This window comes from Pezoporus flaviventris, unplaced genomic scaffold, assembly GCF_033815535.1.
Source record: "Pezoporus flaviventris isolate CSIRO_AGI_PZ_B2104156 unplaced genomic scaffold, CSIRO_AGI_Pfla_v1 ptg000078l, whole genome shotgun sequence".
Lineage (NCBI taxonomy): Eukaryota > Metazoa > Chordata > Aves > Psittaciformes > Psittacidae > Pezoporus > Pezoporus flaviventris.
The window spans coordinates 15,775,719-15,798,573 of record NW_026892626.1 but is presented as its reverse complement, the minus strand read 5'-3'; the positions used below and the strand labels follow the sequence as shown (position 1 = coordinate 15,798,573).

General features: G+C 54.6%; 1 protein-coding gene and 1 long non-coding RNA gene across 8 annotated transcripts in view; one reads left to right on the top strand and one right to left on the bottom strand.

Moving 5' to 3' along the window:
* Positions 1 to 353: 353 nt before the first annotated feature.
* Positions 354 to 2,858, bottom strand: LOC133279780 (uncharacterized). Of its 3 annotated transcripts, XR_009746983.1 has the most exons (4): positions 2,772 to 2,858; positions 1,417 to 1,555; positions 636 to 923; positions 440 to 551 (listed from the first exon to the last, which is right to left on the bottom strand). It is a non-coding gene; the product is annotated as an uncharacterized LOC133279780 (long non-coding RNA). The 3 variants fall into 3 exon arrangements; XR_009746982.1 differs by lacking the exon at positions 2,772 to 2,858 and having other exon boundaries at positions 354 to 467; positions 1,417 to 1,794; XR_009746981.1 differs by lacking the exon at positions 2,772 to 2,858 and having other exon boundaries at positions 1,417 to 1,794.
* Positions 2,859 to 5,708: 2,850 nt separating this feature from the next.
* Positions 5,709 to 22,855, top strand: part of TNRC18 (trinucleotide repeat containing 18) — a 55,848-nt gene continuing 38,701 nt past the window's right edge. For 4 of the 5 annotated variants that reach the window (XM_061473480.1, XM_061473481.1, XM_061473478.1 and 1 more), the window contains exons 1-2: positions 5,709 to 5,936; positions 7,028 to 7,431. In XM_061473480.1, the coding sequence (XP_061329464.1) occupies positions 7,230 to 7,431 (202 nt within the window). In that variant the 5' untranslated portion in view covers positions 5,709 to 5,936; positions 7,028 to 7,229. Of the gene's footprint in view, positions 5,937 to 6,989; positions 7,432 to 22,855 lie in introns of those variants that run through there. The other variant, XM_061473477.1, reaches the window with a different exon arrangement.

The window sequence follows — 22,855 nt, the reverse complement described above, 5'->3', positions numbered from 1 at the left end:
GACAAGGATAGCAGCCTCCCTCCCAGCCCTGCCTGTTAATGGCTTTGATTTACTCCACGTTCGTCACAGCTATTCCCATCCCTGTGACACCCAGCACGTGCTTTTACTGGCAGCTGCAGGCTGGTTTCAGCCTCGGGGACCCATTTCCTCGCGGGCAGGTTCCTGCTTGCTTCTTCGGCGTATTTTTGGGAACAGGTTTTGCATCCCATCTTCTTTTCTGCTTGAGGGAGCGGGGTCTGAGTTTCTTACAGTGATGGCACGTCTGGTGCAATGACTTGCAGCATCGTGGGGAGGGCAAAGGAGAAAGCCTGGCAGCAGGGGACCAAAAATGGGTCCCAGTGTGCAAGCTAACTACCACTGAGAGAGGATTTATCGATTGCACCTTGCTGGCAGGTAGGAGGAAGCAAGACTGAGCGCTGATGCAGGCTTTGCGATGTGACACGGATTCAGATGCCGTTCCAATGAGGCTGTGGATGTTTGGGTTTAATGGCAATTAACAGCTGTTAAAAGGCAAAAAGATCTATCCTAATAACACCTCCTGCTCCTGGTGCCTTTCATGAAGGGATTTGAAAATACGGTTGTGAGTGTTGATTTTAAGCCACGATAATGTACCCCAGGGAGGTGAATGGGTTTACCTTGCTTTCAGGCGGGGAAGCTGCAGCAGGCCAGGGCATGATGTGGGGACGAGCGTTTAACACCTGGCTCTGGGACAGGACTGAGCCAGGGACCAGTCAGCAGCATGGGTGCAGTTTTCACCAGCATTTCCCATGTCTTTTATTTAGGGGGGGGAAGATTAAATCAGTGCAAAACCAGGGGCACTCACAAGTTTAACCTTCAGTAGGACCCTTGTGCTGGGGGGGCACGTAGGAAATCGTCTCCCTGGGAGATGCAGCAAATCTGGATTTTCCAGTTCCTGGAGGGCTCTGCTTGTTGAAATGAGAAGCAGATAGGAGAGGTGAATTTTAAGAAGGACAGAGCAAAGGCACACAAGTCTGCAGTTAAGTTCTAAACTTCTTTCTCTGGATCTCCCGCTGAGTAAATGCTTTAGGAGCTTCAAACCACAGCTTTTAATATTCCTTAACATGCCCCACGATTCCTTCTCCCCCCCTGTCGCAACGGCAAAGAGCAGCTGGGAATATTTTCCATTTCCAAATGCTTTGTATGCATACGAAAGTACCTGCAGCTCCTGTGGGCCGGGCTACGGGAGGAACGCTGAAGCCAAGGGTATCTATTTGATATCAAACCTCAAAATAGCACATGCTACTGCTCGTGTCCTGCATCCAGGAGGGTGTTTTGGATTTAAGTGACAGATCAAGGGATAAATCCCCAGTTTACTCCGTTGATGTAGAAGATCTTGCCCTTTGGAGCTCAGCATTCCCGTTTGCTTGGATGGAGGCTTGTTTTAAACGCGCATACCTGTAAGGCTGGGGTGCTAGATGGGATTGCAGATTTGGGGAGGGTTTCCCATGGCACGTTTCTCCACCAAAGCACATTTTTTTCCTGCTGAAAGGTGTAACTGCCATTTCCGTGCCTTCCAACCAATTTAGCAGCAGATCTGTAGCCAAAAAAACGCAGGCAGTAATTACAGCTTTGGGAATCGCGTTCCTCTCAAAGCTCTCCATGGGCTGTATATGTCAGCCCTCCTCCCTGCTCCCTGCCTATTTCCACCCCCCCCCCCCCCCCCATCTTGGATGAAAAAAGCTTATTATTGGGTAAAAGGGAAAAGAAGAGAAAATAAATGCACCCTGGTCTATCAAAGATCTGGTCTATCTTTGATAAAAGCCGGTACCAGGGGGCTGTGAAAGCATTGGGCACCCAGCACAGGTCCAGGTCCTGACACTGGGGGGGTCCTAGGTTTGGATCTGGGGGGATATGCAGGTGGCAAAGTGGGAAAGCGGGGTGGTTTTGTGGATAAACACCCGCCTGCCCATGCCAGGCAAGGAAGAAACCATCAGGCTTTATTCGGACTTGAAAACCAGCTGTGGTTTGGGAGATGGTTGGCTTTATAAACCCTGGAGCTGTAGGGTCGGAACTGCTGTGATGGGAAGGGGGGGGGGGGGCACCAACCATGTCCTCTCTTCTCCCACACTGGCAGGGCATTAGGATGCTGCATCCATGGGATGTGGGGATGCTGCATCCATGGGATGTGATGCTGCTGCAGGCTCCTGGGCACTGGGTACAGCCCTGGAGGGGTGTGGGGGGGAGGACGTTTCTTGGGCTCCCCTCACTGCCCCATGCAATGCAAAGCCCGCAGCCAGGCTGAGCACAGGACTTATAATCAGCCAGGATTTATGGAGAAAAGTGAAATCTCGAGCTGTTCTGGTCATCAATCAGGAATTCTTCCCTTGGTTCCCAAGCTGTTTCCCCAGGGGGATCTCCTCCTCGGGACCCCCCACCCTGCAGCCCCCTCCACACGGATGTACAAGGGGTTGGGGTGGGAATCTGAATTACCCCCCCCCCCCCCCCATCGATGAATAAATCCCATGGGATTCATCGGAATAAACCCCAGCAGGGTCCCCCTTGCTTTCAAATCCCACCTCCCCCTGTAGGGGTTTATTTGGGGGGGGGACGGGACGGGACGACGACACACACAACCCCCTGCTGTCAAACTCAGTGCTGCTTTTAAGGCTGGGGGGGGGGGGAGGCATGAAATGAGGGCAAGGCTTTGCCGATGCGTTGGGCTCGCCGCCGACCGTGTTTTAACGTGATTTATGGCTGGATTTCTAAATCCAGCCACTGACTCCACGCTTTAAATATAGCTCCAAACCCACCCTGGAAACGTGTAGTAAGCACGTTAAAAACGCCGGGAGAAAGGGATGCGCAGCCGAGCTGGGGATGGAGGGAATGGGGGTGTGTGTGTGTTTTTTGGAGGGGGGGTGTCCTCTCTGCTCCAAGCCCATAGCAATGAGCAGGTGAGTGTGTCCCCCCCCAAGCCTTGGCAGCCCCACAAATAGGGGGATCAGTTTTGTCTCTCATGTTTCTAGACAGCCCCCCCCCTCCATCCTACCTGCATCCCTGGAGGGGGTAACGACACAACGGTCATTGTAGGACTGGGGGCTGTGAGCTCTGCGCTGCTCCAAGAGTGGCTGGGCTGAAGAGAGGAAAAATGGGGGGGAAAAGGAGGGGGAAAAGACAAAAAGGCGGGGGGGGGGGGAATAAGAGGGGAAAAGGGCAAAAAGAAAAAAAGGGGAAAAAAGGAAAAGTAAAAAACAAGAGGAAAAAAAAACAACACCCCCAAAGTTTAAAAAATATTAAAAAGAGAAAAAAAAGGGGGGGGGAGAAAAAGTGGAGGAAAAAGGGCGGTGGTAACGGAAAAATTGGAAAAAAAAGAAGGGGGAAAAACCGGAAAATAAACAAAAATAAGGGAAAAGAACCCAAGGGGAGGGATGGAGGGAGAGGAGCTGGGCGCAGGGCGGGGGTTGTCACCCCCACCCCCCGGGGCGGGCGGCACCGTGGGAACCTGCCGGGACCCTGGGGCACTGGCACCGGGGGACACATACACGACAACGCGCCCTCCCCCCCGCCAATGATTTTGACCAAAAATAGGTATTTTGGGACATAAACAGTGTTTGCGGTAAAGCTTGAGAGGGAAAAGTGTGAGAGCGGTGGCTACCCCCCAGCTTCCCCTCGGGAGCTGCGGTATAGCCCCCTTTGAGGGACCCCCCCCTCTCCAAGGGGCAATGCGGGGGACACACACACACATACAGACACCGTCTTAGTGGAAATAAAGGTGGGAAAAGAGGGGGGAATGTTGGGAAACGGTGGGAAAATGGTGCACCCCCCCTCAGTGCAGCCACAACACAGCGGGAGAAACCATAGTAATAATGATAATAGCAATAAAATATGTGTATATATATGTATAGGTATTGGGGGGGGGGGTATTTTGAAGGCATGGTGGGGGTCAGTGCTTTGTAGCAGCCCCAGCCCGGAGCTGCTGCTACAAGATGGCTCCCGGCCGGGGGAAGAGGAGGAAGAGGAGGAGAAGGAGGAGGAAGGACCGGAGCCATGGGGGGGGAGCAAGGTTTTTATTAGCATGCCCCTGATTTATGGCATGCCAGCCCCCCCCCCCTTCCAGGGGACAGTAACGGGGAGGTCCGGGCGTGAAGGCATGAAATATGTATAAAATAGGCTTTTAAAGCCACATAAAAGCTATCGAGCCATTAATATATGTATTTTTTTGCCTCTTAATTCCCCACTTTTTGGGTTATTAAACAGAAAAGGGCGGGGGGGGGGGGGGGGGGAAGCAGCCCTCCCCCTAGAAACATCGGGGTTTGAGGCTTCGCTTCTGACGCAGCCAGGTTTTGCTCTTAGATATAAATAAAAACATATATATATATACATATATTGGCGTTAAAACAGCGCCTTTCGGAGCGTGAGAGCTTTTCGAGGAAGGCGATGCCGAGGAGCAGGAAGAGGGGAACCGTTCCAGGCTCCCTTCTGGGGCCGTTTCGGGACCCGTTTCTGCCCCGTTTGTGCCGTTCGCCTCCAAACTCCCCCGTCCGGACGTGTAAGGGGGTGGCTTTATCGGTATTATTTAATTTATCCCGGGATTAAATATGTTCCCCTCCCCCTTTTTCGTTATAAAAGCCGAGTTTTAACTAAATAAAGAGCGGGCGGTGGGTTGGGAAGCTCAAGGGGGGGGGGCGTTGCGAATGATGAGGTGCTTGCTTCCCCCCCCCCCCCCCCCCCCCCCGATGCACAGGGCAGCGTGGAGAAGTTAAAAACACATTAAAGAAAGACGAAAAAGAAGGAAACAAAAGTAAAAGTTGGGCTGGACACTGGGAAGGCAGAGCCAGGGCCGTTCTCCCCCCCCCCCCCCCCCCTTTTGGCGGGCAGCTCCGCTTCTCCCGCCCGTTTGTAACGCTAAAAGCAGCTGGAAAAAGCGGAGTTTTGGTTAAATCGGAGGGGGGAGGGTGTTGTCTCCTCCTTTTCACCCTATTTTTACATTTTTTATGGGGCGGGGCCCGCAGGGAGGGATCAATCTCCCCCCCCCCCTCCTTTTCGGCCTCTCCCCTTCTCCCCCTCAAAGGCCGCTTTGTCCGCGGCGGGGCCGTGGGAGAGGGCCCGGCGGCGCTTCCCCCTCAGTCTCATCCCGGGGGGCCCTCACGTCCCGGCCGTGGCAAAGGGAGAAGGGGAGGGACGGGGGAGGGACGGGGGGGGGGAAGATTGATTTAAACCCCGCGGATAATAAAGGGTAGAAGGGGTCGCGTTGCCCCCCCCCCCCCGTCACACCTCAGAGCGGTGCAAGAAGGGGGGGGACCCGATCCCATCCCGCTTCCCCTTCCAACCGCCGCCAGCTCCGAGCGGGAGACTAAGGAGGGAGGGAGGGAGAGGGGATGGGGGAGCCTGGAAACGGGCGGCGGGAGCGCCTCAGCGTGAGGGGGAGCGGGGGGCCTGGAAACGGCCGCCTGTTTACCCGCCGCTGACTGGCAGCGCGGATGGGCAATGGCGAGGCGCGGGCGGGCGTTGGGGCAGCCCCGTTCCGCGTTGAGAACAATGCGCGTTTCATGGCCGCGCCGCCCGTTCCCCCCCCCGTTCCTCGGTGGGGTTTAGCGTTTCTCTCCTCCCGCGCTCTCCTGTGTTGTGTTTTTTTTTTTTTTTCCCCCCGTATTTTTTTAAATTTTCCCTTTTTCCTCGCTTTTTTTTTTTTTTTTTTTAAGCGAGGAGGAGGGGGGGGGTTGTGTGTGTAAGGGGGTGTTTGTGTGTGTGTGTGTGTGTGTGTGTGGTGTGGAGGCGATGCTGCCTCAGCTCGGCGGGCCCCCGCCGCTCCATGGCGCGGCTGCTGCCGCCGCGTCGCTCCCGCGTTGCCCTTGCTGAGGAGAGGAACGGAGCGGAGCCGGGCCGGGCGGCGGGCAGGGCGGCGAGCCGGCACCCCCCGCCCCAGCCCCGCGCTGCCGCCGCCATGCCCCGCGACCAGGCGGCCTGACCGCGCTGAGGTAGGAACCGGACCCCCCCGTACCCTTCCCTGCCCAACACATCCCGGGCCGCCTTTTGCTCCCTTTTTTGAGCCGTTTTCCTCTGTTTTTAGCACTTAGGAGCCGCGATCCCGCAGCCCCGCGGCCAGACTCGCCCCGCTGAGCCACGCAGGCAGCGTTTAATTGAATTTAAACCGATTTTTTTTCAGCTAAACTTAAGAAAACCACGACCCGATGGGATTTTTCTTACTGTTTTCCATTATTTCCCGTTCTATTTTATTTAATTAACCACTTTTTTTTTGCTCGGCAGGTCACCCCCTTCTAGGCTCGGAGCCGGGAAGGGCGGCGGGGCCGGGGCTCTCTGAGCGCTGGAAGGGGGGGGAATAGGGAGAAACCCCCCACTTTATTCCCCTCGGTGTTTATCATTCCTCTCTATTCCGGTGTAAAACCCGGTGGATCGGGCGTGGGATCGTTTCATCAGGCTACAAGCACGATTAGGTCTTTATTTTTCTGTATGTTTGTGTATTTTTTACCCTTTGGGGGTTTGGTTGTTTCCGAGCGGGAAAAACGGGAGGAAAAAGAAGAATAAAAACCCAAAAAAAATAACAAAACCCAAGCGGCCATTTGGAGCGTTGGGAATGCGGGGTTGGGGGGGGGGGGAAAGGGCAAGAAACGAGGCTGCGGGGCGATACCGGAGCCCTGGTCCCAATCGGGCGGCTCCCGGCGGGGCAAAGCAGCCCCAGGAGGGGAAAAAAATAGGAAAAAAAGGAAAATTAGGGAGTTTATCAGTGTTGGTTTAGGTTTTTTTTTCGGTGTTTTTCTTTTTTTATTGTTATTTAATGTAATTTTGGGAGGAGAACGGCAAAGCCGCTTCCCCGCCGCCCGATCCCATTGGAGCCGCGGTGCGGGCTCTGCTGCCGCTGCTTCCCCTGCGTTTGGCTTTGGCGATGCCGAATTCCCTTTTCATTGAAAAGTAGGGTTTTTAAACACTTTTAACTATTTCCCCCGCCTTTTTCCCGCAAGTTTTCCTCCCTTTATTTGGGTGTTTGGGGGTGGCCGGGAAGCAGGGCTCGGAGCAGGCTCCTCATCGCACCCCGCTTCTCTGTTTGCAGGCAGCGCCGAGACCGCCGCGCCGGGGCTGGCTCCGTCTCCCTGCACCGCGCCATGGGACGCTTGGACGCCTTATTTTTGAGAACCATCTGATTTTTTGGGGGAGGAGAAGGAGGGGGGGGTTGGGGGGGCGGGGGGGTGGGGGGGGAAGGCGGTGGCGGGCACCGACAGCGATCCGGGAGACTCCTTGAAGCCGGCGAGTGGATGATGGATGGCCGAGATTTCGGGCCCCCCCGCTCGGTGCACGGCCCCCCTCCGCTGCTCTCCGGGCTGGCCATGGAGAGCCATCGCTTGGGAGCCACCGGGCGCTTGGCCCCCGCCGCTGGTCCCATGGCTGCCGGGCTCCCCGCTGCCCTCCAGCCCGGCAAGTTCCTCGCATCGGGCGTCAGTCTCCACTCCCACCCGGGTAAGGCTCTGCGGCCCCCCCCCACCATCCCACCTCCGGTAGTTTTCCCGTCGCTTCCCCTTTTCCCGGTGCCTCCGCGGCTTCACACGCAAAAATACAGTAATAAGAGGGATTATGTGTGCTGGCAGCTTTTTCACGTGTTTTTTCCCAAGGGTTTTCTGCTTTTTTGGGGGTTGGATTTGGAAAAAAAATGTAGGGGAATAAGGGAGGAAAAATAATAGTGTGGGGAGAAATAATAGAGAAAAAGGGAATAAATAATAAAGAAAAAAATTAAGGAAAAGGGTAAAAAATAATAGGGGAAAATATAGGAAAAGTGGTAAAAAATAGGAGAAAAGAGATAATAATGGGGGGGGGAGGGAAGGAAAAATTAGGGAAAGTGAAAGAAAAAAAATGGGGAATGGGGAAAAATACTGCTCCCAGACGATAAAACTTCCCCCTTCCAGTGCACGGTTCTGTTGGCACTCGGGGAAAATCCCTGCCGAGGGTGTTTCGTGGAATAAATCCTGTTTTGGGGAAAGCCAGAGAGCAGCAGCTTGGGCTGCAGCGGGGAAAGGGGCTCTGGCACGGGTGGGCGAGAAGAACCCTGCTTGGGCTGGGGAAATGGGGCAAAATGGGGCAGTTTTGGTGCTCTCCCTTCTGCTGCCTATGCGGGTATCGGGGAATTTTTCTTCTCTTCCATTTTTCCTTTTTTTTTTCCCCTTGTTTATCCTTATTTTTTAAATAATTATATTTTTTTCTAAACCCGCAAACAAAACTTCTCCCTCTTCATACGTTTTCCCTTCCACTCATTGTGCTTCATCCTCACGGAGCCCCATGTCTGCTTCTCCACTGAGTAAAAAGCAGACATTGAATCACACGGCGTTTGTTTAGCTTTCTCTCTTTCCTCCCCACTCAGCTTTTTATTTATTTGCTTAAATGACTCCATTTTTGAGACGGATTTTGATCTTTTTCCGCCCTTTCCCTGTTCCCAGCGTCTCGCAGGGTGGGATAAGGCGGGATCCTGGCGAGCTGCTGCCGAGCTCGTCCTGGGGAGGACACAAGGGATTTCTGACCGTTTGATTTCCCTCTCTGCCTCTCTCTATTATTATTCTTTTTCCCTTTCTTTCCCCTGGGCGTGGAGAGGTGACTCGGAGTTTACTTTAGGCGTTGGGAGGGTGACAGGTTTTGCAATAATAAACCTGCTTTTCTCCCAGCCGCCCGGGATGAATGACTTTGAAATTTGCAAACCTGATTGCCAACATCTGCACAGAAGGAAGCAGCCCGAATCGAGGCAAAGAGATTTATTAGGTTTAGACTAGGTGGCAGTGCCAATTTCCCAGGTGCTAAGGGGAGAGGTGTAAAGCGGAGGGCTCTGAAGCCAAGCACATGGACAAACACCTTTTTCCCTTCCCTTTTGTCTTTTTCTTGGTGTTTTTTCCCCCTCCTTTTATTTTCATCCTGGGCATTTTTCTCTCCCTCCATATTAAAGCAAAACACGATCTCTGCAAAAATGCATCTGGATAACTGAAGCCAAACCGAGTGCGGGTTGTTTCTTTTTTGCTGTTAATTCTTTATTGGGTGATTTTTATGCTTTTTAAATTATTTGTTGTTGTTATTTCTCCTCCCAAAGTTTCCTTTTCTGGTGCTTCCCTGAAATCCAGGCGGCCCTTGGAGGGAAGCACAGAGCTCTGGCCTCCCTAAGCTGCCCGTGCGTTGCTCTCGCCGCAAGCGATCCCACTGCATGGGGATCGAGCCTCGGATTTGGGCTCCTCACAGAGCAAAAAGGGAGTTTGTGATCCCTCTTTTTTTTTACTTTTTCACGTGGATTTAGTATTTTTATTGCCCTTTTCCTTGTTTTTTGAAAATCCCCTGCACCACCTCAGTGCCCGGCTCTCCCTGCGCGCTCCCCGGCATGATCGCTTCGGCACAGCCGTTCCCAAGCAGCCTAAACATTCCCAGCCACCCTAAATGGCATTAAAGAGCTCCATACAATTAACAGTCGAAACTTCCATTACACAGTGATGGGATAGGCAGGGATTTATTTTCTTTTCCTATTTATTTTCTTTCCTTTACGGCTTTAACAATATCGTTTGAAATGATGATTGCTTCCTGCTTCGGAGGGCCCCTTTGTAGCTTTGTGTTTGCCGTGTTGATCTTGGTGTGTGCGTTTTTGTTGGGACTTCTTTTCGTGGTGTTTTTCTCATTTTGCTTTAGCTTTAGGAGGGGTTTGGAAGGGTGGAAAGCAGAGGCTTGTGCAAGGGGTTAAGAAAAGTGGGCAGGAGGCAAAGCCTTTAAATAGAGCCAGTTCAAACCGATCTTTAAATACCGCCGGGCTGAAGAAAGAGATTGTTGACTCCATCCCAGCGTCCTCCTAAAATAAATACACCCCTGTAAAAATAGCACGATTGGCCATAGTTGAGAATCCAGATTGGAGAATCCAGTTATTGCCAGCACCAGCTCCTTGTTTTTCCTGTACCCTCGGCTTGTTTGGTACCGGGCTCTGCCCCAGTGCCAAAATACAGGACCAGGGCTGTGTTCAGTGACCCTGGAGCCTCAGCTCTTCTCTGGGGGGGTTCCTATTCCGTGGCAGCATTCCGGACGCTGTGTAGTCCACGGGGATGGGGACAGAAGCCCCTTTGTTGGACGCGTACAGAGGGAGGAGTGAGCTGGAGCCTGGGGCAGGAGGCGAGCCAGCCCTGGGCGATCGGGCTGCTGTCCCATGTCCCCGTCCCCAAGGAGGGCAGGGGGACTGTGGGGGCCGGGGAGCAGCGGGGTGCTCCCAACAGCTTTCTGCCGAGGGCTGCGGGAGGAAGGTGACTGTTTGCAATGGAATTTCATCCCTGGCAGCCGAGCTTGCTGGGAAGAGCTTGCACAAAAAGAGGCTGCGATCGACAGAGTTGGGCGGTTGAGTCTGTTAAAGCAGTAGCTTGCTCTACTCTCCAGGTTAAAATATGGGGTTGATGGCTGTGCTCCTTCCCCATGCCACAGGCTTGGGGTCCAAGCGAGTGCGGTCTGCTCCGTGCCGTGTTGTTGTGTTTTGGGGGAGGTGGAAAAGGCTTCCTTGGGCTCAGTTGCAAAGGGGTGCTCTGGGACTACGTCCTTGCCAGGCAGCGGGTCTGTGCGTGAGCAAATCCCCTCCACATGCATAAATACCTCTGGGTTTAAAAGGATAACAATAAAAACCTGCTTTTTGCCATGTACTGAGGTATCCTTTTTTGGGTGGAATGCGTATGGGGGGGGGGCTACCAGAACAAATCCGTGCTTGCATAAAAGGATGCCTGGCTTCTGACGTGAAAATACACTTCAGAAATGCTTTCTAGTGCCCAGGAAAAGGGACACAGCTTCATGAGCAGAGCTGACTTGGTGTTAAATCCAGAGTTGTGAATCGATCAGGCGGAGGGACGAGAGGTTTTCAGTGTGCTTGCTTTCCTGCTTCCACATTAGCATGTGCATTCAAATGCAGGGATTTAAGGTGGATTGGAGACTGTCCCTGCTTCTCGGCTTGCTGTGCCGGGGGAGAAGTTTTCCAGACGGCTGGGCCAGGTATATAGGGGAATAAATAAATATATAAACCCCCTTCTCCTCCCAGGATAGCTTTGCTGTGCCAGCAAAATCCCACTGTAGCCGTCCTTATAATGGCAAAATTGTGCTTCTGCTGAGCCCGCAGATTCTGCAGTGGAGGCTTTGCCGTCGGCAGTGCCAGCAGAAGCACAATTTGCTCATCTCATCTGCATCCATGCTAAAATCACTTTGCTGATAGGAGACACTGGGATAACATAGATGCAGTACTGGACTGTGCTGTGTCCCGCTCCTCCTCTGGGAGGATTTGGGCTCCCGGGCTGGTGGTGGTGGGATTTTTGGCTGTGGTTTGCCGCCGGCTCTTCTTGGTCACGTTTTGATGCTTCAAGGGAAATACCATCGGTGTTTAATGGCCCTTGAAATCGCGGTTTCGCCCTCCCTGCCTGCCCAGGGGGTGGTGCAAGGGGCTGAGTGTGGGGGGCTCCATGGGGCAAGGGACCCGGCAGGAATGCGGGTGGCTGGAGACCTGCCTGGGGAGATGTTTCCCTTCCCTTGGGGCCCTGGTGAAATCAGATGCTTCTTAATACGTGTTTTCAGGCAGAGCAGCCACTGTGCTTGTCCCAGTAGGGCTCCGGGAGGTGATGCTGGTCTGTGTCGGATAGGGAGGTTGTGCTTGGACCCGTTGCAGTCTCTCATTTCCACCCGGTATTCCGGCCCTTTGGCCGTTAAGTGATGCCCCTGCAGTTCCCTTGGGCTTGTGGCCAACTCGCAGGCTGTAAGCAAGGCAGGAGCAGTGTCTGGTTTTGCAAAGGGAATGAAATGTTGGGGAAAAAGGGATATCTGCATTTTTGGGAGTCTCCCGTTGCGCATTCTTGGTGTGCTGGGGATGTGTTTTTCTCATGTCCCAGTGATTGGGTGGGTTGTGGTGGGGGGGGCATCACGGTCTCTCAGGAGGGGTGCGAAGGACTGTCCACCCTGTCTTCCAACCCCTCTGGAGTTCCCATCTCAAGTGGCGGTCACTGGTGGTAGAGAAGTTAGGTTTGGACTGTGGACAAGAGCCCGAGGGCCATGGGGTGACGTAAACTTACTCGGAGCAAGGTCCTGCAGGATCCTCCGCTGTGTTAGGGCTTCTAATACCTTCTCCAGCTGAACGGGCAGCAGATACATGCTAGTGGGAAAGATGTTCTTCATTAGCGTGGTTTCTAGCAGCCCGTCTCCCGCCCCAAGCCAGCCTTGCGCCTGCCCATCACCGAGTCTCCTTGCTGGGCTTGTACAACCGCCGGTCCCAGCCCCGACTGGTGGTGTGCCAGTGAAAATCTGATCCAGAGGATGAGCTGGTGCTAGAAATCCTAGCTGGGGGGTGGCGTGGGGCGCCAGGCAGGTCCCCGGCATTGGGGACAGGCTCCTGCTGTTTCCCAACACAGCAGCTGTTGCAGAAATGGAAATTGCGGGGAATTAATCTCGCTGCAGACGTGGTTAACAGAGCAGGGCTTTCGTAAGGGAAATTTTAGCTCTCCTTGCTAGGATAACCCAAGCTAGAGCTGAAATTAGTTTATAATTACATAGTAAATAACCCCCCCCCTCCGTCTTGTCATTTCACCATCTCGCGATGAATATGGAAATGAACATTGTTGGAGGGGAATGAACGCAGTCGTGGCAGCCTTCCAGGTGAGCGCCTTGCGGTTCGGCCGCGGCTGTGCCCGGTGTCGGATCACCTCCTTCAGCTGGGGTTAGCACCGGGCGAGTTGAAACAAGGCCCCTGTGTGTTTTCGGCGTGTACTCAACTGGTCCAGTTTAAAGCTCGGGGCGGGAGGTGGTGCAGGGAATCGGGGCCAGGCTGGCATGTGCTGACATGAAAGCTGCCTTGCCGGGATGAGGAGATGTCGGTCTGGGTTAGGTAACGCGATCCAGCATCGCCCCGCTCGAGGTGCTGAGGACAAGGGAGTGCTTTGTTCTGCCTCGTTGCTGAAACGGAGAGCACGGGGTGCCCTCGGCGACCCGAAAACGCAGGCGGGTTGGGGAAGGTGGGGAGATGAGGGTAGCTCCCTGCTTGCGGGGTAAGGGAGAGAACTGTGGCAGCCCCTCGCTGGCTCTTCCAGCTGGGAATGGGCTTTAAAAAGCCAGCTTTGGGAGGGAAAGGCTCCAGTGGCCAGGAGGATTTGGGGGGGTTTCCTTCTCCCCATGTTTCCTCCCAGCCTCACGTTTCTGGCTGGCTTCACTCCGGGATGGCACATCTGGATTTGCGCAGGCATCGTGGTGGGGAAAACCGCCGTTTCTCTCTGCTCTGTATTTGCTTGTTTGCTTCTCTCCAGCTCTTAAACACCAAGGGGATGGAAATAACACAAACCCTTTAATCCCCATGGCTGGGGCACGGTGTGACAGGAGCCCTGCCGCACACAGGGGACAGTTGGGTTCTCTGCCCACCCTGCAACCATCAGCTCCTCCGTGCATGATACGCTCCGGTTTTCCCCTCCAGCTGTTGTCACCAACAGTTATGGGAAGCAAAAGGTAGTTGAGAGAGTTTGGTATCTCTAAATCAGGGAGGTGATGGGCAGAAAGGAGGGGGTGAGGAAGGGCTTGGTGCAGCTTGAAGCTGGCTTTTGTTTAAATCCAGTGAGACTTGAAATAGGGGCAAAAGGACTGAAGTGACCTTGGGAATAAATTTTATTGCTGGCGTAGCAGTGGCCAAAGAGCCATTTTGAGGGAGCTGGATGCAGGCAGGCAAGCTGAACATGGTGGGCTCGGAGCAAGGGAAGGAGCAGAGTGCTGTGTTCAGGAGAGAAAGTGCATTTTTAGAGGAATAAGAGAGATTTGAAGGCATTCAGCCCTTTCTCTACATCTGTATCCCCAGCAACTTCTGCAAAGGTTGCTCTTGCTTCTGCCACCATCCATCTATCTTACCCTGCCGCGTCCCTGCGAGCAAAGAGCCCTTTTTATGTTACATGGTTAGATGGATTGCTTGGGCTTCCCTTTCTGCCCTCAATCCCTTCTCAGCAGAATTCCCTGTGGCTTCAATGTGCTTTTAATACATTTGGTTTAATTGCTTTTAATTAAACCAAAAATAAAACTAATAATTGGGATGGCCAGCGTGCTTGGGAGGGAGGGTTTTGAAGGGATTCTTTGCTGCTTGCAGGCAGTACTAGTGGGAATGGAATAGCCCCGTGTTATCCCTGCACGGTGTGTGTGATTCTGGGGTTCTGTGTCCTGATGTGCTGGGTGGTGAGCACCCCATATGCTGTGTCACACAAGTCGAGTGGGTAGTATTCCAGCTAGGAAAGATGCAGGCAGGTGAGTGACGATGGGTGCCAGTGAGAGCCCAGCACACCTTTCCTGGCTCAGCTCTGCCAGAGTTTCCCTTTGCAATCCCAGTGCTGCAGCCGGGCTTTCTCCCTGATGACAGTGGCACAAAGCAGTGATTCTTCTGCTGCTTTTAATGGATGTTTGGGGTTTGTGTGGGATCGGGAATTCCTGCTTCCATCAGATGAGCCCTCTCTGACTGTTTTATAGACACATCTTCCTTTGCTTGGTTTCAGGGCTAGCATTTGTATTGCCACAAGCGCTTTAGGCTTTCCCCTTTGCCTTCCTTCCTTCCCAGCCCTATCCATGATGAATTTGATCTTCTTTCCTGCTTCAAATCTCATCGTCAACCCAGGCTGCTTCCATCTTGCAGAGCGCACGAAAGCTCAGTGGCCTTCCCTGGCCAGGCTAAACACAGCTGGGAGGAAGGAGAAACACAGATTTATTCTTGGGATTGTTCTTGAGGTGCTCCTTGGTCTCCCTAGTTGAGATGTACAAACACTTAACGTGTGCGTATATATACATATACAGGGCATCCATCCAGTGCTTCCCCTGCCGGGTGGCATCGGAACCAGCTTGGCAATTTGTCAGGAGCCCAAAGGCTGTGCTTGGGTTTGAATATGGATTTGCATAATTCATTGGGAATTAAACCTCACCGCCATAATATCTGCCTCTGTTTGTCTCCTGTTACCATTGAGGAGGTGTGTGGTGGTGGGCGTTTGCTGGCTGCAGAGACCCTTCTGCTTTATGTTTCAGAGCTTCTTCACAGAAAAGATGGCATGGGCTGATGTTCAGGGGGATGTGAGGTGTGCAGGAGCTGAATGTGGGGTCAGGAGGAGAGCCTGAGCACAGGGTGAGCTTTAGTGCCTGGTTTCCTAAGGAAAAGAAGCTTATGGGAATGTGCTCCAGCTGTGGATCTCCTTGATGCACCCCTAAATGCCTGCGCCTGTCACTGGATTTCTCCAGGGTGTTTTGATCCCTGCAGATGCTGTGGAGGCTCTGGGGGCGGGATGGATGTGTTCACCCCTGTGGCACACGGAGCAGTACATGCAGTGCTTTTACCCCATCCTGGCCTTGCTGCATTTAAGTGGGACTTGTGATTCTGAAGCCATTTGAACACGGTTGGGTCATCAGTGATGTCCTTGCTCCAGCCCTGGGGTGGTTCTCGGAGCCAGTCCCCTCTTGCTGCCAGGACCTCCGTGTCGTGCAGGCTGTTTGCATGTGTTGGCATTGAGGTCTGATCAGGGCGCTGTGCCCCTCTGTGCCTCAGTTTCCCCTTGCAGTGCCACCTCCCTTTGCAAGGCAAACCCTGAGAGGCGCTGGCAGCCGCTTTGCAAACCTGAAGGTCTAAAATAAGCAGTGACAGAGGCCGCGTCTCCCAGGGCTTTTGAGTCATCCCAGCTCGTGCTGACTGCACCCGGCAGGGGCCTGCGGGGCAAAACAAACCCGCATCCAGCTGCCACCTCCCCGCCAGATGTTACTGCTGGGGTGGCTGGTTGTGTTTTGGTGGGGGATCTATCAGGAGAGCAGCTGGAGCTGCTGTGGGGAGATAGCACCTCTCTGATGGACCTGGGGAAACCATGGTGGAACCGGTGGCTTGGGGCAGTCCCCAGGACTGGAGACTTCCAGTTGGATTTATGGAGGAAAGGGCTGAGATTAGCAGCCCCGGTCTGGCACAGTGCGCGTTTGGGTTTGCAGAATGGGGGCTTAGGCATGGTGGGGATCATCCTCTCTGCAGCCCCTCCTCTCTGTGCCTGACAGGAGGCCGGGTTGGGATGAACCTAGGGGTGATCCCATGGTGGCCTTCACTGCGCACAGAAGGAAGGTGACCAGGGCAGCAGTGATGGGAAGCCGAGAGGAGCATTGTGCTGGTGGCATTTACCTTGTGGTGGGCGCCGTGCGTTCATCCGCAGCGCTGGCTGCTGCCCATCACCCAGCGGTGTTTAATTTCTCAATGGGAGGCCACGCAGATAATGCTGCACGGTCCCATTTAACCTGCTGGTGACCTGGTCTTAAGTCATTGTGGCTGAAAATAGACCATGTTCCCTCCAGGGCACGGCTAATGGTGCTGGGAAAGCTGGGATCTCTCTTTGAAGGCTGATTTAATTGCTGCTGGCAGGCACTCAGTGCAGGTGATGTGGGGACCAGCACCAGTGCCATCCCACAATAACCTCCCCCACCGAGCGCCTGTAGCTCTCCCGGCACCGGCAGTGAAGGGTAACGAGCTCTATTCCTTAACGAAGGCACGGGACAGCAGCTCTGAGCCGGTGCATGGCTGGTGCTGGGTTAATTGCCCAGACTTCGCCTGCAGGGAGCAGGGACTCGCTTGTTTGCATCACATCTTCTGCACGGAGTTGGGGTGGTTTAAAGGACTAATAAATAGGGTGGATTCAGTTTCTGGGCTTAGGAAAAATGGGGAGCAACCACATCAAATGTGGGTGCCCAATGCCTGGAGCAGAATCAGCCCTAATAGAGCCCTGTGCTGGCCTCTGATGGCTGGAGTGTCTTCATTGTGATGAAGGATGGACCAGAGCAGAAGCATTTTGGTGCTGTCCTAGAAAATGAGGAGAGGAAGGAGACTGCAACCTAGCAGCCAGCTTCTGCATTCCTGGGGATTCTGCTAATCATTTTGAGAGTTAAAATTACTCTTTTCTGATTTCCATACAGCATCTTAGTGAATGTGGAGCTGAAGAGCCCACTGAGTTACTCCGTGCTACTCCGGGAAAGCTCTGTGGTTGTGTAGTGAGGGCCTGGAGGGTTTGGTGGACCCCCATTGGGGTGTCAGGTTTAATTATACCAGTGGAAAAGGAGAGACATCCAGCGTGGTGGGGGATTTCAGGCTGGGAACATGGAGGAGAGGCTGCTGCTGCAGCAGCTGGTGGTGACCCAGGAGGGTTAACGCTGGTTTGAGTGCTTGTGTGTCAGGATTAATGCGGGACTGGGTCGGTGCTTCCCAGACTCTGTGTTCCAGGCTGGGTTGTGCATCATGCCAAGGGCATGGTTTCCAGCCTGACCCTCTCCAGCAGGAGGAAAAGCCACCTTTTCTCTGCCACAGGGATTTGTGTCCCCACCAGGGTGGCTTCTTTCTTCACCCTGTAAGACCTGTCAGCAAGGAGCTGGTGGGTGACCTTGCGGGAGATCTTAGGGCATCTTATTGTCCTCCTCCTGTGGCCCCAGTTCCTGAACCACTGGTCCACCTCAGATTGCATTTGCTTTGCTGCATGGTGGAAGCTGAGTCTGCAGGACACCGGGGGCAGAGCCAGTGTGTGAGTACCGATCCCTTGCAGCCACTTCTTCCCGTGTTCTCCTCCTCCGGCATCTCCAGCCCATTGGGGCTGTTCCAGCTCCCGGGTGAGGAGGAGGTGAGCAGTAGCGCTCAGCCTGATATTTATTTCTATGGAAGCAGGGAACCCTCCGTGCCCTGCGCACGTATCCTGCCCTTTGGTGCGCGCAGCAGTAAAATCATGGCACGGGGTAATAGCGGCTGCGGGAGGGCTCGTCGGAACCCCGGCGTTCCTGCGCTGACGCAGCCTGCAAGACATAGTAAATATTGAGCAAGAGGCACTTAAAAATAAAGCAGCCTGGACACAGATTCCCCCGTGGAATGAAATGAAATTAAAAGAAACAATAGAGAGCTGCGCTGAGCTGGGGGAAGGAACTCGCCTTGGCTTTTAAAGGCAGTGATTTCTGCAGCTGAAGGAAAGTGCTGTGACGCTGTTTGAGCCGGCAAAGGCCGGGAACGCAGACCCCCCGCTGGAAGATGCCGTCTCTGAGCTCACCGGGACCCTTAGAAGATTAAACGAGGAGTTAAATTGATCTGGCTGTTGTGGATCTGGGGGATGAGATTGAGGCCCTTCAGGGGACATGGAGAATCGAGGCTGTAAATTAAGACTTTGAAGCAACTGCCAGTCCCGTAGCACGGGGTGTAAATACAACCGGGTCGGGTTTTGGGGTGGAGGGCTGTGATGGCTTTGAGGACAGGGATGGGGCCTGGCTGCTGCTGTGGTCCAGGAGCATCTGATCCAGGGGCTTTGGTTTCAGCCCAGCATGTTCAGGGACTTGTATTGCTGCTGTCTCGTGCATGGCACTGAGTCAAGGCGGCTCCGGTGCCTCGGGTGTCACTGGAGCTGCCCTGGCAGACAAGGGGAGGAGGCGGCAAAGATTTACCCTGTCAGCACTCCTGGCTCTCAGCTGTTTGCAGCCATAAATGTGTGCATGAGAAATAGCTGTGGCCGTGCTGCGTGCCCCTGTGTTGTGGGGCAGAGATGTGCTGGAGGGGAGGCCCTGAAAGGGTTTCCAGTGGGAAGCTGGAGGATCAGGGATGCACTGGTGATGGGATGATTCTGGTGGTGGTGGGAGGGGGCTGGCGGCCAGCGGGTACTCACTGTGCTTGGACTTCTCCCAGTTCCCCTCCCTCCCTCTCTGCAGGGATTCATGAGGACATAAGCGTTTATCCAGCTGTTTGTGGCATGGACTGGTGTCCCAGTTGGCTGCCTGTGAGGCGCTGAGAGCTGGACTGGGGAAGAGGTGACCATGCTCTCAGCCAAGAGAGCTCCTGCTCCGTGCTAGAGCCTAGCAGCCAGATGAGACCCTGGCTGCAACGGGGATGCAGAGTTGAAAACATCCCATGGCAATAAACGCGAAGCCTTGCTGCTGTGTTTTCCAGCCCCTCGAGGACCAGGCTTTTTGGCTCGGGCTCCTCTGTGTCCCCATGCATAGCGCTGCATGGTGCCAGCAGCTGTGGGTCCATCACAGCCCGGGGGTGATGGGGCAAGATGCTGGCGGTTGGAAGTATTTCACAAGTGCAAAACCCATAACGGGCAGATGGGGCTGGTGGGGAGTTACTTCACTTCTCCAGGGGTCTTCCGGTGCCAGGGCTGTGGCTTCTTTGGCACAGGTGGCTTGTGCCTGAGGCTCAGCTTCAGTTCTTTGCAGCCAGCCTTGCATGTGGCCAACTTCTTGCCACCAGGGTCATCACAGTTCTGTGTCCTGTTGTGTGATTCCCTTTGAGGTGACAGCAGGGACCAGAGAGCCATTCCGGGGTGTGAGTGGAAGCTTTGCGGATGCTGCATCTCCTTGGTGCATTGATGCTCATGGCTGGTTTGGAGAAAACAGACCTTGACTACGAGGGTGAATTCCCCATTGAGTGTTCTCTCTGTTGCTCCTGCTTGCTGTTCTTCACCCTTGATGAATGCCCAAGTGAGCCATCAGCTCTGCACCAGGTCAGCAGCCAGCATGGGGGGCAGCGTGGGGATGCTCTGAAGGTGCCACCCGGGTGCTGGTGCACACACATCCCACATCACGGATGGCTCATTGGCCTGAGCTGTGTCCACAGGGAGGATGGTATTGAGCTCTAATGTGTCCCCTCCAGCATGTCCCCTTCCTCCCTGTCTCTTTCCCAAGCCAGGCTTGGGGTGAGATGGAGAGAGCCCCCCGGTGCCTGGCAGCATGCAGGCACTGCCGCAGCCATGTCTGCCTGCCTTTGCCACCTCTTGTTTCTTGGTGGCTCCTTCCTCCCGGGGAGCTTTGGGTAACCCTGAGCGGGCTGAGCACGTGAGGCCGTTTCCCTCCCGCTTCCCCAGGCGCGACCTGTGGCCTCCAGACGTTTGGTGTGTGGTTTGTGTGGTTGCTGCTATCTCATCTCCCCATCAGTCACATCCCCTCTCGGGGGTGAGTCACCTCTTCCCCACTCCTGGTGCCGTTTTTGGAGAGCTGAGCAAAAATGAAGGAGTTGTTTTCAACCGCGCTGACACATCTGCACCCGCCAAGTTCCTCTAATAACAGCCCTTAGTGATTTATGTCTCAGTTGTGCAAAGCAGGTACGTTTGGAGCTGGGAAGGAAGGGGATGGGTGTGCATTGCTCTTCTGTGCTCATCCACTGCACCCACTGGAGCATCACAAGGGGAGCTGGGCAGGGATGTTAATTTGGGCTGCCGGCTGGGTTGAGGTGGCTTGAGGGATGATCTCTGTGCCCCTTAAAGCCTTTGAGCTGGGCTGCTTCAGGGACTGTAGTGACAGGACAAGGGGTGATGGGTTCAAACTGAAACGGGAAGTTCAGGTTGGATACAAGGAAGAAGTTTTTGACAGTGAGGGTGGTGAAGCCCTGCCGCAGGTTGCCCAAACAAGTGGTGAATGCTCCATCCCTGGCAGTGTTCAAGGCCAGGTTGGACAGAGCCTTGGGTGCCATGGTTTAGTGTGAGGTGTCCCTGCCCGTGGCAGGGGGTTGGATCTGGATGATCTTAAGGTCCTTTCCAACCCGAACCAGTCTGGGATTCTCTGTGCCCATGCTCACAAAGCACTCGCATGAGCTCCGTGTTGGTGGTGCCTTTCCCAGGTGACCAGAGGCCGTGCTGATGGGCACATGCCTTTGGCACAGTGTGGCTTGGCAGGAGAGGGGGGCACAGCTGGTGTGGGGCTGGCAGTGCTGCCAGCTCACCCCTCCCTGCCTGCACCGTGGTGCCAGCCCGCCTCTGGGCACGCAGTCGGCCGGAGGAGCGTGGCTCAGCCTGCTGGGACCTGTTGGCGTGTCCCTGGGCGAAGCGGATCCTGCGCTGGTTCAGCAAACACTCTGGCCCTGGGCACATAGAGATGGTTGTGGTTTCCCCCCTTTCCCCTCCCTTTCTGCTGGCAGAAGCCCATGGTTGGGGTGAGCTGTGCGTTGCTCACTGCGGTAGGGTTTCTCCCCTTGGCATCGCTTTCTGGCACGGAGATCCAAGGAGGGAGCGACTTGCCCGCGGCTGCCTCCTGCAAATGCAGCTACTTAGAGAATGGAGAACAGCTTCACCTCCAGGTCCTGCCCGGGGGAGCAGGGCAGCAAGTTTTGGGCTGTGAGTCTAATGCCAGCCCATCAGCATCGCTGCTGCAGGGCTCTATGCAGGAAGGGATGCTCTGGCAGTGCCTGAAGGTTGGATTTGCATTGGGTTCATCCTCAGGAAGGCTGTGGCTCAGATCCCTCCTTCCTGCCCCAGCTCTGGTTCCTGGCTGGGAACAAGCCAGGTAAATACAGCCCGGGCAGCTTCTCCTCTGGGCACTTTGCAAGGGAAAACAGTATTGCTGGTAAACCCAAGGCTGGGGTTCAAATGGCTCTATGGTTTTGCTGCTGGGTGATGCAGTCAAGCCTTTGTACCTGCCCGTGCCTCAGTTTCTCCACCTTCTTCAGCACAGTGGCTGGAAGAGCTTTGTGAGGGCTCATCTTAATGCTGGGTTATTGGAAGGGATATTTCATCTGCTCTTTGGCCACTGTCATCCCACAGTTCCTTGTCCCCTTGTTGTTTCAACCTACCTTCCTACTGCTCCTCTTCCTCCTGCAGCTGGGGGTTGAGGCTGGGTCACGGTGCTGGGATGTGATGCTGCTGATTGTGAAGGAACCGCCAGAGCATTTGGGGCCGGGCCTGACCCCATATTGTCCCTGGGCAGGATAAGATGCTGCAGGCAGGGAGCTGCCCTGGTGGAACCAGGAATATAACTGGTACCAAAAGGCTGCCTCTTTGGGTACCAGCAGCTTAAGCTATGTGCTGGTGTCCCTGTGCTGGACAGCAGGGATGGTTTGTGTCCCCTTCCTGAAGCTCTGCAGGTAGCTTCTTGTCCTTGCACCATGTGCAAGTGGGGACATGCCATGGGCACGGTGCTATCTGCAGCGCTGGGATGTGATCTCGATGCTGGAGCGCCTACAGCCGGGACGAAGGTCTGCCTGGGAAAAGGGTCTCATGTGTGGGGCCGGGGCTGCCGGCTGGTGTGGCATGGGTTGCTGCAGGGGGTTCACCACGCTGCAGCCATGTGCTGTGCCAGATGGGACTGCGTTCCATTGGAAGCGTGTCGCTCCTGCTCCAGATGCTGGCTCACGGCCAGCCCAGCCGTGCCGGCGCGGCGCGACGGAGGTGGTGTGGCTGAGGCACACGCTGCGCAGTGGAGCTGCTCACAGTGGAGCCAGGGTAGGTGCTCCTGGGTGCTCCAAGTGCTTTTCAAGCCATACAAGAAGCAGAGGTGTTTGGAAGCGCTCCAGAGTGAAGGTTTCGGGGTTACCAAGGAGAGGTGTGAATGTGTGTGCGCGCTCGGTGCCTTTCGAGCACCCTGCACAAGGTTAAACAGCGAGTTCTACCTGCTGGGAATGGGCTCTGCGTTGAACTTCATGGGCACAGCAGCTGCCCTGGTCCTGCCGCGGGATGTTGGTGTGAGCAGGTGATGCCACTGGGATCTTTTGGGTGACGGATGTTGGCCGGGAGCTGCGTGGAGCACCACGTCGGTGAGGCACATATGCCGGGATGCAAACATGTATGCGAAAGAGATCCTGGCTGTCTAAATAATGTGAAATATTGACTAGCTCTTGCAGATGGTGCTCCACGTGCAGCTCCGGGGGCTGAACTTCCCTCTCTCCCTTTGGGTTTTCGGTGTAATGATGCTTCGATCCACTTGGATGCTGGACCCTTGAGAAGCTTGTTGCCTGGTTGTTTTCAGTAGGATCGTTGAATTCTGGGGAAGCTGGTTGCTAATGGAGCCTGAGGGGAAGGGAGGAGGGCTGCAGAGGGCTTCACTGGCTTCTTCAGCCTCTCCTGATAGCTTTTATTTGTGTTTGAAACGATGGCACCAACTGGGATGCCGGTTCTCGCAGTAGTGGGGTTTGTAGTGTTGC